Source organism: Quercus lobata, chromosome 10, assembly GCF_001633185.2.
Source record: "Quercus lobata isolate SW786 chromosome 10, ValleyOak3.0 Primary Assembly, whole genome shotgun sequence".
Lineage (NCBI taxonomy): Eukaryota > Viridiplantae > Streptophyta > Magnoliopsida > Fagales > Fagaceae > Quercus > Quercus lobata.
Genome location: NC_044913.1, coordinates 59709751 through 59725180, shown reverse-complemented (window position 1 = coordinate 59725180; position 15430 = coordinate 59709751). Strand labels below are relative to the sequence as shown.

At 36.3% G+C, this 15430-nt stretch overlaps 2 protein-coding genes across 2 annotated transcripts; one reads left to right on the top strand and one right to left on the bottom strand.

The window, feature by feature from the left end:
* Window positions 1-4782: 4782 nt before the first annotated feature.
* On the top strand, window positions 4783-8551 carry LOC115962926 (2-alkenal reductase (NADP(+)-dependent)-like). The gene is made up of 5 exons (XM_031081809.1): window positions 4783-5039; window positions 6151-6328; window positions 6613-6779; window positions 7544-7626; window positions 7975-8551. The coding sequence occupies exons 1-5, from the start codon at window positions 4791-4793 to the stop codon at window positions 8351-8353; spliced, it is 1056 nt and encodes a 351-aa protein (XP_030937669.1). The 5' UTR covers window positions 4783-4790; the 3' UTR covers window positions 8354-8551.
* A 1506-nt stretch (window positions 8552-10057) lies between these two features.
* LOC115965114 lies at window positions 10058-13708 on the bottom strand. Its single transcript, XM_031084307.1, has 3 exons — window positions 12409-13708; window positions 11331-12212; window positions 10058-11220 (listed from the first exon to the last, which is right to left on the bottom strand). The coding sequence occupies exons 1-3, from the start codon at window positions 13706-13708 to the stop codon at window positions 10058-10060; spliced, it is 3345 nt and encodes a 1114-aa protein (XP_030940167.1).
* Between the last annotated feature and the right edge of the window lie 1722 nt (window positions 13709-15430).

The following is a 15430-nucleotide window of genomic DNA, read 5'->3' as shown; positions in this document are numbered from 1 at the left end:
TTAATGTGTCATGCTAATATTTTCATGCTTGTAAAACCATTGTATCTACTCAACAATTTGGTGTTACCCCTCACTATCTTGAAAAAAATTTCAAATAAAAGTTAAACAACTTACAACTAAACTTGGCTAGAATTTATTAAATCAATATTGTTCAATAAAATACTTGTCTAAACTCTGAAAATCTTTCAGAATGTTAATGAATAAAGTTTGATCAACCAACCATTCCCTATAACTGGCTGGGTTACAACTTTAAAAACTTAAAGCCACCTCAATGTTTCTCTTGGAAATTCTAAGAAAGTGTCAATTGAGCTACAATGCATTTGGAACATCATGAATAACTTTTTTTATTTTTTTTTTATTTTAATAATTCCAGAATTATAAGGATGGGGGAGAGAATTTAAAGTTTTAAACCCTTAGCATTTGCATCAGCTCATGCAAAAATTTCTCTTTATTTTAACATAAGAACCTACTTTTTCTATTTTACATACTTATTTTTCAAAAATACCACACATCAAATTATCTATTTTATACTAAATTTTATTAAAATATCAGTTTTTCTTAATTTTTTTAAAATTATTTCTCTTTTTTCACACACAATAATTACCATATACTTTCTTCATTTATTCTTGAAATTTGTAAAGAAAGAAAAAACTACTAGATACAAAATAAATGGTATCAATATAAATTTACATAGTTATTTTAGCTAACTTGTGAATTTAAATAATTATATATAAACTAATGTAGATCAATTTTTAGACAAAACTACATAAATTACACACATTTTATAGTTGAAATAGTCGGACTGGCAGGTTCAATCCAATTTTTAAAACCATGACCTTTGACCAAACATAGTAATATCAATCTGACGCATTTGCATATACCTAACATATGTTTTTTCTCCACCACAAGAAAATAAACAATCCTGACGCATTGGCTGATCACACCACTATTATTTTTGACAGTACTACTCTTGTCTAGTTATCTCATTTTTTTTTTTTTTTTTTCTCTTCTTCTGTAAACTCATTGATACTACTACTAGTAGGAGCTTCATTTATTCAAAAATGGCAAGTGATGGCGATGATGAGCTAGAAGTGAGCAACAAGCAAGTGATTTTAAAGAACTATGTGACTGATTCTCCTAAAGAGTCAGACATGTCCGTGAGTAGCAATGGTACCGTAAACTTTTTTTTTTTGAGAAAGAACTTATGAATTTCATTAACGTAAATGAGCTACATCCAACTGTAAAAACTGAACAATATGGGATGGAACATCCTCCATCCAAACTTGAAAATCTGGTATGCGCAAAGCATATTTGGCCAGATTATGAGCTACACTATTGCCATTTCTCTTAACATGAGAATACAATACTCTTCTAAATTTTTTTCCATACTCTTTCACATCTTCAACCAGCAGACCCCACGGCAGTAAGGTTTGTTCTTGTGCCTTCAATGCTTGAATTAAGTTCAACGCATCACCTTCAAGGATAATATTCTGGAAGCCAAATTGCTGGTTAGTTCGGTATTGCACCAAACTGGTCCGTGCATGTGCAGCAACCTGATGGAGCGGGCTGGACTGCAGCATCAAGCGAGTCTTGTTCCTCTGATTCCATACTCCCCATGCCGTAAATGCTAGAAGTTCCAGTGATTTCCCTTCATCAACCATCCATAGCAGCAGCTCCTTGACAGTGACAAAGCCAACCTCATACCTGAATTTCCACATGCTTTGATCTGACCACACTACATCCAGTTCCGGACATAACCATAGTGCGTGAAGCGGGTCCTCCACAGCATTCTTACACCTCTCACACGTTGGGTCTTCAAGGATTTTTCTTCTCATCAAAGCTTGTTTGGTTGGCAAAGCAAAGCGGCAAGCTCTCCACAGAAAATTTTTCACCTTTGGAGGGGCTCGCATCTCCCAAATTTTTTTCCACAGTCGCTTCTCATCTGCTGGTGGTGTTGGCAGATTTGATTCCATCTCCTCCTCCTGTTTTAGAAATCTATATCCCGACTTACAAGTATAATTTCCCGTTGGAGAATACGGCCAATAAAGAGTATCCTCTGCTGCATTACGGCTGAGTGGTATTTGCTTAATCAAGTCTGCATCTTCAGTCACAAACAGCCCGTCTACCAACTCTTCATTCCACCTTCTTGTGATTGGATCAAAGAGAGTAGCTACGGTATGCTCCTCAAAGCTCTCCAAGGGACAGATTGGCAGCTGCGTTGGGTGTTTTCTTGGCAGCCAACGTTGCTGCCAAATGTTTATTTTCTCACCATTACCTATTCTCCATAAAGCCCCTCTTTGAATGATGTCTCTACCTCTAAGGATACTTTTCCAAGCATATGACCCCATCCTAGAGTCGGTAGCCTCCATAATCGTTGAATTTGGGAAGAAACGAGCCTTAAATACTTTGTAAAAAAGTGATGATGTATCATTCAATAGCCTCCAAGCTTGTTTTGCCAAGAGTGAGTCGTTAAACATAGCAAGGTCTCGGAAGCCCATTCCTCCAATAGTTTTCGATTTTGTCATTTCCTCCCACTTAATCCAATGGATTTTTCTTCGATCACGTCTTTGGCCCCACCAAAATTTCTTGATTAAAGACTCAATCTCATTACACAAACCCACTGGCAATTTGAAACACCCCATCGTGTAGGTAGGGATGGCTTGTATGACTGCCTTAAGGAGTACTTCTCTCCCAGCTTGTGAAAGCAATTTAGCTTCCCACCCTTGAAGCTTCCGCCATACCTTCTCTTTTATGTAATTAAAACTTGCCTTTTTACCTTTGCCAACCAAGGAGGGCAGCCCAAGGTATTTTTCATAGTGCAAGATTTCAGGGACTCCAATGGCCACTTTGATTCCATGCTTCTCCTCCTCTGGTACAGACTTACTAAAGAACAGTGAGGTTTTACTTCTATTCATTTTTTGTCCCGAAGCTTCCTCATACTCCTTAAGGATATTCAAAACTTTCCCACATTCCTCCATTGTTGACCTGCAAAAAATCAAACTATCATCTGCAAAGAGCAGATGCGTTAGTTTTGGACCCCTCCTACAAAGGGAGTATCCATGGATTTCACCTTGTAAATCAGCCTTTTTAATTAAGCTATTCAATCCTTCCGTACAAAGAAGAAATAGGAAAGGAGATAGTGGGTCTCCTTGCCTAATGCCCCTTGTAGGAAAAATTGTCCCACATGGATCACCATTCACCAACACCGAGTATGATACAGTTTTCACACAACCCATGACAAGATTTATCCACCTCTCCCTAAAACCCATCTTTCTCATAATCCCCTCCAAATACGACCACTCCACCCTATCATATGCTTTACTCATATCCAATTTTAATGCCATATACCCATAATTACCTCCCCTAAAGTTTTGTAAGCTGTGTAGTGTTTCAAAGGCCACTAGAATATTGTCAGAAATCAAACGCCCTTTAGTGAAAGCTGATTGGTGTTCAATGATAATGGATGGAAGTATTTTTTTAAGGCGGTTTGCAAGAACTTTAGAGTAAATTTTGTAAAGGACATTACAAAGACTAATGGGGCGGAACTGATGAGGAAATTCAGGGGAGTGTAATTTCGGCACAAGAGTAATAAAAGTATGGTTCAAATTGGTTGGTATTGTACCTGAATTTAACCAAGACAGAATGGAAGAGGTAACATCCTGGTTCACTGTGCTCCAAAAATGTTGGTAGAAGAGCGGGGGCATACCATCCGGGCCAGGAGCTTTAAGGGGCGCCATTTGTTTTAGGGCAATGGCAACTTCACTTGCCTCAAACTCACTTGCCCAGAAGGTACTAATGGGGTTGTGGTGAAAAATCTTTACATGTCTTGCAATTCTTAAGCTTGGTTTTTAGATTTAGACCGTTCAAAAAATCGCAAAAGAGAAAGGTTTAAGATTTTTTTGGGTTAAGGTTAAAGTAATAGGCTGAGCAATGAAATTTTTTATATTTCCTAAAAAGGAAAAAAAAATCCTATTAAAATTCTATGTTACTAATTTTTTAATTTATTTAGTCTTACATCACAATGTAACTTATGTTAATTTTTTTTCGTTTATTTTTATTCTATATATTTATTATTCAATTTCTATGATATTAGTCAAATCTTTTATTAAACTTATATATGAATTTTAATTGACATGTGTGGTCACATGCTATTACAAAATTTCAAAAATTTTGAAACTTAATTAACACTTCCTAATATTTCTAATGAAAAGGTTTAGTATTCAAATGAATCAAATCTCTCCTCTTGTAATTATTGAATTTATAAGAATAAAAAAAGCATACTATCATTAAAGAATGAAATTAAAAAGTTATTTAGTTCGTTGACTTTTACTTCATTTTTAGCTACGTAACTTTTTACCACACACCATGTATAACTTTTTTTTTTTTTTGAGAAAGCACCATGTATAACTTTAAATGAATGAAAAACTAACAAATTTTTACTAAAAAATGGACCTCCAAAAATAGAATAAAATAAGCTTTAGAAAGTACACATCATGTATAACTTTAAATTAACGAAAAATTAAAAAAATTATACTATAAAACGAACCTCCAAAAATTGCGGCATTTTATGTGGTTCTAGAACCATACTCTTTTCCACACAATAAAACTCTCGACTTTTTTTGCATCAATTATCTTTCCATACTATAAAACAACCTCAACTTTCTTGCAACGCTTTAAAAAGACAAGCGAGGAGCCTTAAAATCAACCCACATAATTTGATTGTATTGCTAATATATATATTTTTTGATAAGTGATTGTATTGCTAATATATAATAAGAGCTTTGTTATCAATGGCTAGTGGTGGTGGTGATAATGAGCTAGAAGTGAGCAACAAGCAAGTGATCTTCAAGAACTATGTGTCTGGTTTCCCTAAAGAATCAGACATGTACCTTAACACCAATGGTACCATAAAGTTGAAGGTCCCAGAAGGTTCAAATGGGCTTTTGGTGAAGAATCTGCACCTGTCCTGCGATCCTTATATGTGTAATCTTATGAAGAAGCCAATCAGTTCCACCACCAATTCCTTTGAGCCCGGTTCGGTGAGTCAAAGCAGAGTCCCGCTCTTTTTTTTTTTTCCCAAAATTATAGCTATGATTCTTATGAATATTTATAATCTTATCCTGTTGAGTAAAACCAAAAAGACACAAACTTGTTCACCATTTTTTTCCATCTGCTAACATGGCTTTCACTTTTTCACATATGGGCTTATCACTGCACATAGATTGGTCAAGTATTCCACTTTATAACTGGGGACACATCCCTCTCTTTTTTCTTTTCTTTTTTCCTTATAAAATCATTAAAATTTAAAATGCAATAACAAAAAATCAAACACATGGCATGATTATAGGTTGTGATTGGTAGAAAATACTTAAAGTGGGGAAACTGATTTTTAGTTGTTTAACTCTATTTTTTTTAATGTGTTATCTTGTTTGTTTTGGTATAATTGTCAATGTAAGTTTCCTTTTATTTTTTCTTTTTAAGATTTTATTTGAGAATAGAGTCCATAATCCATATATGTAGAATTTTAAAATTAAAAAAAGGTTTATATACTAATAGAGGACTTTCGTAAGTGTAAGAATTAGATTGGATGTAACCTGAAATTAGCTCCACGTTCGGAATGAGAAAACATGATTTGGTATCAAGTGTCATAACATTAATAAAGTTTTATTCTTAATGGTTAAGTCTTTTGTCAATCAATTGCATTAACACACGAATTAATTTATTATATATAGAGATAAAGATAATTTGTGAATTTGTGTCCAATTTGTGGTGATTGGTTACAAGTCACTATCAATTTCTAAATCCATTATTTAAATTGCATGTAGATATATATATATATATATATATATATATATATAATGATAGATTTGATTATCGCAAATCTTTTGACCAACTATAATGGTCCATTTGGATTGAGGAGGAAGAAAGGAGAGTAGAGTAGATAAGAATTGGATCAAAATTAATCTATTTTCAGTCAATTTTACTCTATTCCCCCTCCCTCCCCTCAATCCAAACAGGCCCTAAGCTTAAAGTTATATCTACTATTTAAAAAAAAAAAAAACACTTCTACTATGATTTATGAAGGGGTATTAGATTGATCTTGTTTTAATTGTATACTTTAATAATGAATTTGATGTTGAAATTATGCAGCCCATTTTTGGATTTGGTGTGGCAAAAGTTGTAGATTCTGGGAATCCAAAATTCAAGAAAGGTGACTTAGTTTGGGGAAATACTGGATGGGAAGAATATAGTTTGATAACAGATGTTCAGAATTTGCTTAATATCGAACACACTGATGTGCCACTGTCCTACTATACTGGTATTCTTGGTGAGTCTATCCAAAACAGAACTTATTTTCTATTAACTCTTATATATGAAGAGCCTGATTGTAGCAACTAAGTTGCAAGTGGGACAATTTTTTTAAACTGCCATTATTGGATCACCTAGCTGATGTTTTATCTTGAGATTGAGGTCATCCTGTAGTAATTAATACCATTACAGATCATTACAGATCACATATTGCAAGTAATTTGGCTAGGTTTTTTGGTATGCTGTGTTAACAATTGTCTTGCTTTTTGCCAAAAGCTCATTAAACATTTTCCTTATGTGTAGGTATGCCTGGTTTAACTGCTTATAGTGGTTTTTATGAGGTTTGCTCTCCTAAGAAAGGAGAGTATGTCTTCATTTCAGCAGCTTCTGGGGCAGTTGGTCAGCTTGTTGGGCAGTTTGCAAAGCTGTTAGGCTGCTATGTTGTTGGAAGTGCTGGAAGCAAAGAAAAAGTGACTTGTTGAATATAAGTGCTCAATGTTTCAATTCAATTAATATTGTTTTTTTTCCATTCTGTTTATAACTTGATGTGCTTGATTCAATTGATTGTGTCTAACTAATCTGGGTTTGATCTGAATCATTTCTACTCTTGAGATACATCTGAATTTCTAAATGAACAACTCTCTTCTCTATTGGCTAGCGCGTAATTGCATTCTTCTTAATAGATATAATAAATGTACAAAAAACTGGTGTAGCGTTGCAATGTAATTCAAATTTTCCCCTCCAATTTGCCATGTCCTTGGGGACAAAAAAAGAAACTAGTGGACACTTTTTTTGAGACATTTCTAACACTCATTTGAAGTGTAGAAATTATCTGTTCTTTACCTAAGATTAGTACAGAACTATTTGGTTGTCATGCATTTTTTGAAGTAAGTATTATGGTGATTAATTTGAGTTTTTTTTTCCTACTAATGATTCATATGCTTGCAAACAGACACTGTAACAAGTATAAACATATATGTTCAACGATATTAACATATTTGTCCTATAGTGTGTCAAAATATTTGCAAGTCACATGCCAAAGATAAAATCTCAGGTCAAAATATGCCACCCTTGTCCATTTTCACAAATCTTAATAGATATTGATCACCTTTGCACACTTTGGCAATTTCAAATCTTATTTATGAGTTGATCTGCCTGACCAGTGTGGGCAGCCTCACTAACCAGCTTTTTTCTGTTGGCTTTTGGTTTTTTCCTTTGCCTTTTCTGCAACAAGGTTGATTTGCTGAAGAACAAATTCAAGTTCGATGAGGCTTTCAACTATAAAGAAGAACCTGACTTCGATGCAGCTTTGAAAAGGTTAGAAATAATATATGGTGTTATCAGAATATAAAATATAATTTCAGACTTTAACAGGGTCGCCGGTTTGATACTGAAGTAAACATTGGACATCCTTGTTCTCAAGAAGGAGGACATCCTTACATATATATTTTACGCCTTGGAAATTTATTATGGGAAAAAATTATTATATTGTGGATTAATTTGTCTTTCAAGCCTTCATTAAAAATGGAAAAGATAGGTAAAGAATAAGGTAGAAGCATGGTATATTAAGTTTTACTCTCTTTACAAGGGAAACCAAGAGTCTTTTGGACTTCTATATCATATTGCTGGTCTCAATCTAGCGTGAATGTTGTATTGTCTTTTCAGGTACTTTCCTGAAGGTATCGATATTTACTTTGAGAATGTTGGGGGAAAAATGCTTGATGTAGTGCTACTCAATATGAAGACCCATGGTCGCATTGCTGTTTGTGTAATGATCTCACAGTACAACCTTGAGAAGCTGGAAGGTGTGCACAATTTAGTGCACATGATTTACAAACGGGTTCATATGAAAGCATTTGTGTTTTCTGATTACCATCACCTTTACCCGAAGTTTCTGGATTTAGTTCTGCCTCACATTGCTGAAGGGAAGATTGTATATTTGGAAGACATGGCTGAAGGCCTTGAGAGTGGTCCAGCAGCCCTTGTTGGGCTATTTTCTGGCCTCAATGTTGGTAAACAGGTAGTTTTAGTTGCTCAAGAATGATTGACTTCATGACCAAAAGCTCTAGGTCCCTTGGAGATTCCTACTGTAAATAAACCTCAAGCGTCTACACCTTTGGTGGACGTTTCAGGTCTTGGTGTTCATGAAGAATTGAGTTTACTAAGTAGATGTAATGTCATTGACGTCAAGAATTTCAGAAATAGCAGATCTTATGATGCTACAAGCTCAAATTCACTTCAACATACTAACTTCATGCAATGTAATAATTCTTTTGCATCTTATGGTTCCTATCTATTCAATCTCAACCATGTGTTTCTATTATCACTGAAGGATGTTGACTACACCAAATCGGTAATCGTGGCTGTAACTAATGAGTGTCATGCTAATATTCTCATGCTTGTAAAACCATTGTACTCAAGATCTACTCCATAATTTGGTGTTCTTCCTTACTATCTTGAAAAAATTTCAATTTTTTCAAACAAAAGTTAAACAACTTACAACTAAACTTGGCTAGAATTTCTTAAATCAAGATTTTTCAATAAAATACTTGTCTGAAATCTTTCTGAATGTTAATGAATCCAGTTTGAACAACCAACCATTCCCTATAACTGGCTGGGTTACAACTTTAAACATTTGGAAGCCACCTCAATGTTTCTCTTGGAAATACTAAACAGTGTCAATTGAACTATAATGCTCTTGAGACATCATGTATAACTTTTTTTTTATTTAAATTTTTAAATAATTCCAGAATTATAAGGATGGGAGAGAAAGAATTTAAAGTTTTAAACCCTTAGCATTCAATTAAGCTCTTGCAAAAAACTCTCTCTATTTTAGTATAAGAACTTACTTTTTCTATTTTATATACTCATTTTTTAAAAAAACCTCACGTCAAATTATCCATTTTATACTACATTTCATTAAACTATAAGTTTTTCTTGATTTTTTTAAAATTGTTTCTCTTTTTTTACACACAACAACCAGTCAATCGCTATCCACTCTCTTTTTTCATCCTTAAAAAAAGAAAAAAACAACTAAATGTAAAATAAATAGTATCATTGTAAATTTATACAGTTATTTTAGTTAATTTGTAAATTTACACAATTATATATAGATTGGTGTGGATCATTTTTAGGCAAAACAATATAAATTTATACATTTTTCTATTATATATAAACTGATGTGAATGCTTTTAACTCTTCTTATAATTGGATTGTAATGCTTAGCTCTCCTTATAATTGGAAAGAACGTAATGCCACTATGCTAGTGAGCAACCAGACTCTTGGGTTGTATAACTTTAGCCGAATGAAAAACTAAATTATCTTTAGAGACCTCACCTCATCCACCTTTTGACCAAAGTCGATGCATGTCTAAACATTTTTTTTTTTTTGATGGAACCGAAATTTTTATTGAACAGAGAAACCAAAAAACAAACAAAGGCTAGCTCAGCCTTTCCTTCTTAATTACAAAAGCAAAACAAAGAGGACAGCTACCCCAATCAAAAGAACCAAAAAAATTACAAGCAAGAGACCATTTAGCTAGGGAATGAGCTGCCATATTAGCTAGCCTAGGAACCCAGACGATAGACGCATTAGAATAAGAAACAAGAAGAGACTTCAAGTCCGCTAAGATAGAAGCAATTCTCCAAGGCGGGGGTGAAATCAGCTCATGAATAGCATCATGACAAATCTTAGAGTTTGTCTCAATAATAACATTGTCAGCTTCCAACTTTGCAGCCAAAGAGATAGCCTATCTCATAGCTTCAACCTCTGCCTGGAGAGGGAAGGTGGTTTTCGCTTTTTGAGAACAAGCAAAAACCAAGTCCCCTCTCCAGTCTCTAGCCACCAAAGCTAAGGAAGAATGAAATGGACCAATAGCTGCATCAACATTAATTTTAACAGATAGACGCCTTGGAGGGGCCCAAGATTGCAAAGGATGAGAGATATTTACAAAATCAGAAGCAGTCAATCTAGAGTTTTTGAATTCCATAAATAACTTCCCAACTCTAGCTATTAGATCATCACAACTCAAGGGAAGGTCTTCAAAAATGACTTGGTTTCTCAACTTCCAAATTCCATCACAAAGAATGGCCCCAAATAATAAAAGCTCATCCTTTTGACAGAGCTGGTTTGGAAATGTGGATGAACACAAAAAATGAATAAAATCCACTTCTGAAGAGAAACCAAAAGAATTCATTCTCAGTCCCCATTTACTACTAAACCAAACTGCCTTAGCAACTGGACAAAGAGCAAAAAGATGAAGGGAGGTTTCAGTTTCCATCTTACAGAGGGGACAATAAGCATCAGCAGCATCAACAAACCTGCTTAGCTTATCTTTGGTGGGCAAGCAACCTGCAGCAATCCTCCAAATCATCATTTTGTGTCTCTCATGGAGTTTAGCTTTCCAAATACAGTTCCAAACAGGTTCAATATTGTGATGCACTGTTTCTCGGCAACTCCAATAAGCTGACTTCACTGACAATTCCCCTGAGCTTGTGCAAGTCCATGCCCACTGATCTTTGTAACTGGTCAGAAAAATAGGAATTTTCAAAATAAGATCAACTGTGGAGTTTTCAAACCACCAATTTAGTTTATGAACATCCCAACCAGAAAAATCAGAATTAAAAAGTTGAGAAACTAAGAGAATACCATTTGGGTCAACACCATTCTTTGGAGTAGGAATGAACCCGTGAAGCTCTGGTACCCAAGGATACTCCCAAATCCTTATGGAATTACCATCCCCCACGAACATGCAAGCTGCTTTAGCTATGAGCTGCTTAACACCAGCCAAACTTTTCCAGACCGGTGAAGCATTACCCAGGAAGCAGTGGTTTAACCAATTGTGTCTAACCTTATATTTTGCCTTTAAAACATTAACACACAAACAGTTCTTGTCCGACAATATCCACCAGGCTAATTTGGAAAGCAAGGCTTGATTGAAATTCAAGAGTTCCTAAAACCCAAACCACCATCCTTTTGGGATCTACATAGAGTAGACCAAGCAATAGGAGTCCAGAAGTGACCTGACTCCGTTTTGGGGTTCCACCAGAATCTACGAACCACTAAATCTAGTTGATCGCATAACTTCCTGGGGAATTGCAAGGCAGCCATAGTGTATGTCAGAATAGATTGTGCCACAGATTTAATTAAAGTTGCTCTCCCAGCCCATGACAAATTCCTACCCTTCCAGCTACTCAACTTGCTCTCTAGTCTTTCTTTCACCAACTTGAGGTCATTGGACCTATTCTTGGATAAAAACAGGGGAACTCCAAGATAAGTGGTACTTTGAGGAAGAGAATTAAGACCCCAGCAGCCTTTTACTTGGCGCAAAAAATTAATACTAACTCCTTTTGACGGAAAAACACCAGATTTTTCTATGCTAATACACTGGCCAGACCAAGAACAATACTTTTCCAAACATTTCTTTAGACTAACTAGTTCAGAATGCTTTGCCTTGCAGAAAATAATCACATCATCAGCATAACAAAGTCTTGAAATAGGGGGAGCTGTGCTGGCCACTTTAATTGCTGAGATATTTTTCCGATCAACTTCTCTGTTAATAAGTCTCATAAGAATCTCGCTTCCAAGAATGAAAAGATATGGCGATAGTGGATCGCCTTGCCTTAAGCCATGGCCAGGATTAAAACTTTGACGGACTCCACCATTCAGTAAAAGAGAATATTGGACTGTGGAGATACATTGATAGATGAGGTTGGAAAACTTATCATTAAAGCCCAAAGGCTTGAGAACCTTCATAAGAAAGCTCCACTCCATCCTATCATAGGCCTTTTGAAAGTCTAGCTTCACTCCTAAATAGTCTTTCCTCTTCCTAGTCTGCTTGAAGCTGTGAACAATCTCTTGAGCAAGCACCACATTTTCAGTAATACTTCTGTTAGGAACAAAAGCTACTTGAGCACGATCCACTCTTATTCAGTAAAGGTCTCATTCTATTCACCAAAATCTTGGATATTACCTTATAACAAACATTACAAAGGCCTATCGGACGGAATTGATTAAAATTGCAAGCTCCTGGTTTCTTTGGAATAAGAGAAATAAAGGTCCGATTAAGATTCCTTAATAGCCAGCCGTCTCTAAAAAAACTTTGAGTTGCAAGCACCACTTGATCACCAACAATATCCCAGTAGTGTTTATAAAACAAAGCTGGGAAACCATCAGGGCTAGGAGCCTTTAGAGACTTCATTCCAAAAATCACCTTTTGAATTTCTTCCCTAGAAGGAATTCTGCAAAGCTCTTGATTTTCTTCCTTAGATATGCAAGGGCCAATTAAATTCTCCAGGTCTCTAGGAACTTGGGGTTCACTGGTTCGATACAGAGTCTTAAAATTTTCCTCAAAATAACTTTGGATGTTAGACCTGTTAGTTATCCAAGATCCGTCCTCCAATTTGATTTTCTCTATGCGATTCCTTCTCCTCCGAATAAGAGTGGAAAGGTGAAAGAATCTCGAGTTTCGATCACCCTCTTTCAACCATAATTCTCTAGACTTCTGCTTCAATCTTAGTTCATCCCTCAACAACCAATCATCTAATTCAAGACTAAGTGCAGCTTCCAATTCTAAATTTTCTTTTGTGGGGGGTTTTTGTTGAATTCTAGCAATGTTAGCTTGAAGCAACTTAATTCTCTCCCTGACAATGCCAAAAACCCCCTTATTCCATTTCTTTAAGTCCTTCTTCGTCTTTTCCAGCTTATTTGCAAGACGGAAACTGTGAGATCCCTCTACATCAAATTGCCAAGCATTATCAACCACAACTCTACTGCTATCTTCCTTCGTCCACATTGCTTCAAATCTGAAGGGGTGATTCAAAGTTTCAGACTCAAAATGAGTATCCAACAATATTGGGTTATGATCAGAATTCAAATTACACAAGTGCTTGACTCCGGCTTTAAGGAAAAGTAATTGCCATTCTTGATTACAAAGACACTGATCCAGTCTCTCCTTAATATTTGTCAAACCCTCACGTCTGTTAGACCAAGTAAAGGAAGGCCCAGTAAAGCCAAGATCAATAGCACTAGTGTTTGACATGAAGTCTTTGAGGCAATTATCAGAGCTACCAGAAGTTGATCGACCCCCTCTTTTCTCATCCATTCTTTTTATACAATTTAGGTCCCCAATGATTACCCAAGGTCCAGAAAAGGAGAGCACCATGTTCTCTATCATCCTCCAAAAATTCATTTTCTTACTACTCTTGCAAGGCCCATAAACAACAAATAATAACCAAGGGGAATTAGGAGGATCAGAATAAACAAGAGCAGCAATTAGGTTCAAGTCTGAATAAACCACTTCTAAATCAACACCTAGCCTCCAAAACAAAGCTAAACCACCAGAACGCTCACTAGGCTCCACACAATGAAAATCAACATATTTCAATTTATAATTTATCATACCTATTCTTGGAGTTTTTGATTTAGTTTCTGACAGGAAGACTACCTTCGGAGTGGACTCACGAATCAGCTCCCTGATGGCTCGAACTGTCGAGGCTCTACCAGCACCCTGACAGTTCCATGCAAGGGTCCTCATGGCGAACTTGGGGGCATGATAAGGCCCGCCTCCTTGGCCGTCTGAAGAGCAGTGACAGAGTTATCTTCATCCTTCTGTACTGAAGAACAGTTGAGATTTCCAGAACTACTTCCTTTACCTTGCTTGAACTTAGCTTGAGCAGTAGCTTTGGCTCTAGCTTGGTCATTTAGAGCGATTCTTTTAGGAGATCTTCAACGTGGGTATCTTGTTGGGATGGAGGTGGGGGTGGTATATACAAGAGGGTTTATGCTAGATGGTTGAGGGGAAATTAATGTAGTGGTTTGTGAGGGTATGAGAGTAGCCGAGAACTTAGTTTTTTTGTTTACAGAGTTAGGGGTGTAGGGTGGGCTTAATGAATTGAGTTCCCTTTTGGAACGTTCTGAATCTTTATGGGACTAGGTTTGATTTGGAGTTTGTGGATCATCTGTCATGGGGTTGGTAGTAGGCTTTTTATGGTGAGGGTTTGGATTATTTATACACATACTTGAGTTTTGGGTTAGGTTATAGGCTATGTTTTGGGCTGAATTGGGTTCCAGGCTTTCCTCATATACCAAATTCCATGAAGTAAAGGAGGTGGACCCAATTGGTTGACAAGTAATTGGAGTGGACCCATCTGGTTGGTAATTAATTGAACTACCATGGGAATCAAGTTTTACCAACGTCTTAGACAAACAAAGCGTGGCATCCCCAAAACTTGTCCCATCAACTTGCACTGGCTCCGCCGTTTCAACACAAGGCTCTAGGACATCAACAGGACAATCTTTACTACCTTGTTCCTCCCTTGCAACCATGTCATTCGATGACTCTAGATTAACCTGGATCCGGCTGGAAGCCATCTCAGTGTTTGATTCATTGACCCTACAGCATTCTTCATTCTCCAATTCAACCTGGTTTCCAAATTTCCTTCTAGGCTGAAATTCATCATTGTCAGCCCGAAGCCATCTACCAAAGAAGCCAGTCATGCCTTCTTATATGAACGATTGTGCACTCTTATTTTGGCAATCTCTCTGTTCATGTCCTAAAATGCCACAACCAAAGCAAAAATTCCCAAGCTTTTCATATTTGAAAGGAATCCATAGCTTAGGGAGATGATCTCTTTCCAGGGGAAAACCAGGAGCAAGCGGACAATTAACATCAACTTCTACCCTAACCCGGATATATCTCCTCCAAACTCCTCCACTAGACCCAATAAAATCAGTTTCCAAAGCACGACCGGCTATACTCCCTATTTTAAGAAGGTTCTCCATGTTGTGTCTATCAAGAGGAAGATTATGAACTTGAATCCAAAACTCTGTGGTTGAAAAATCTACTTCAGCAACACTCTGATCTGGATTGAAACGTTTAAGAATCAAGTGTTCCCCTTTTAGTAGCCATGGTCTTCTATCCCAAGCACGTCTGACATCTGCCTCATGATTAAAACTAAATACAAAAACATTCTTGTCCACTAGAGCAACTTCAAAATCATTTATAAGGTTCCAAGCTTTAACTAGAATTTCCTTAACCAGAACCTTAGGGAAGGATTTTTTTGACAGTATTTTCCCAATAAGGAGCCGTTTGGATGATTCTTTGGATGAGGGAACCACCTCT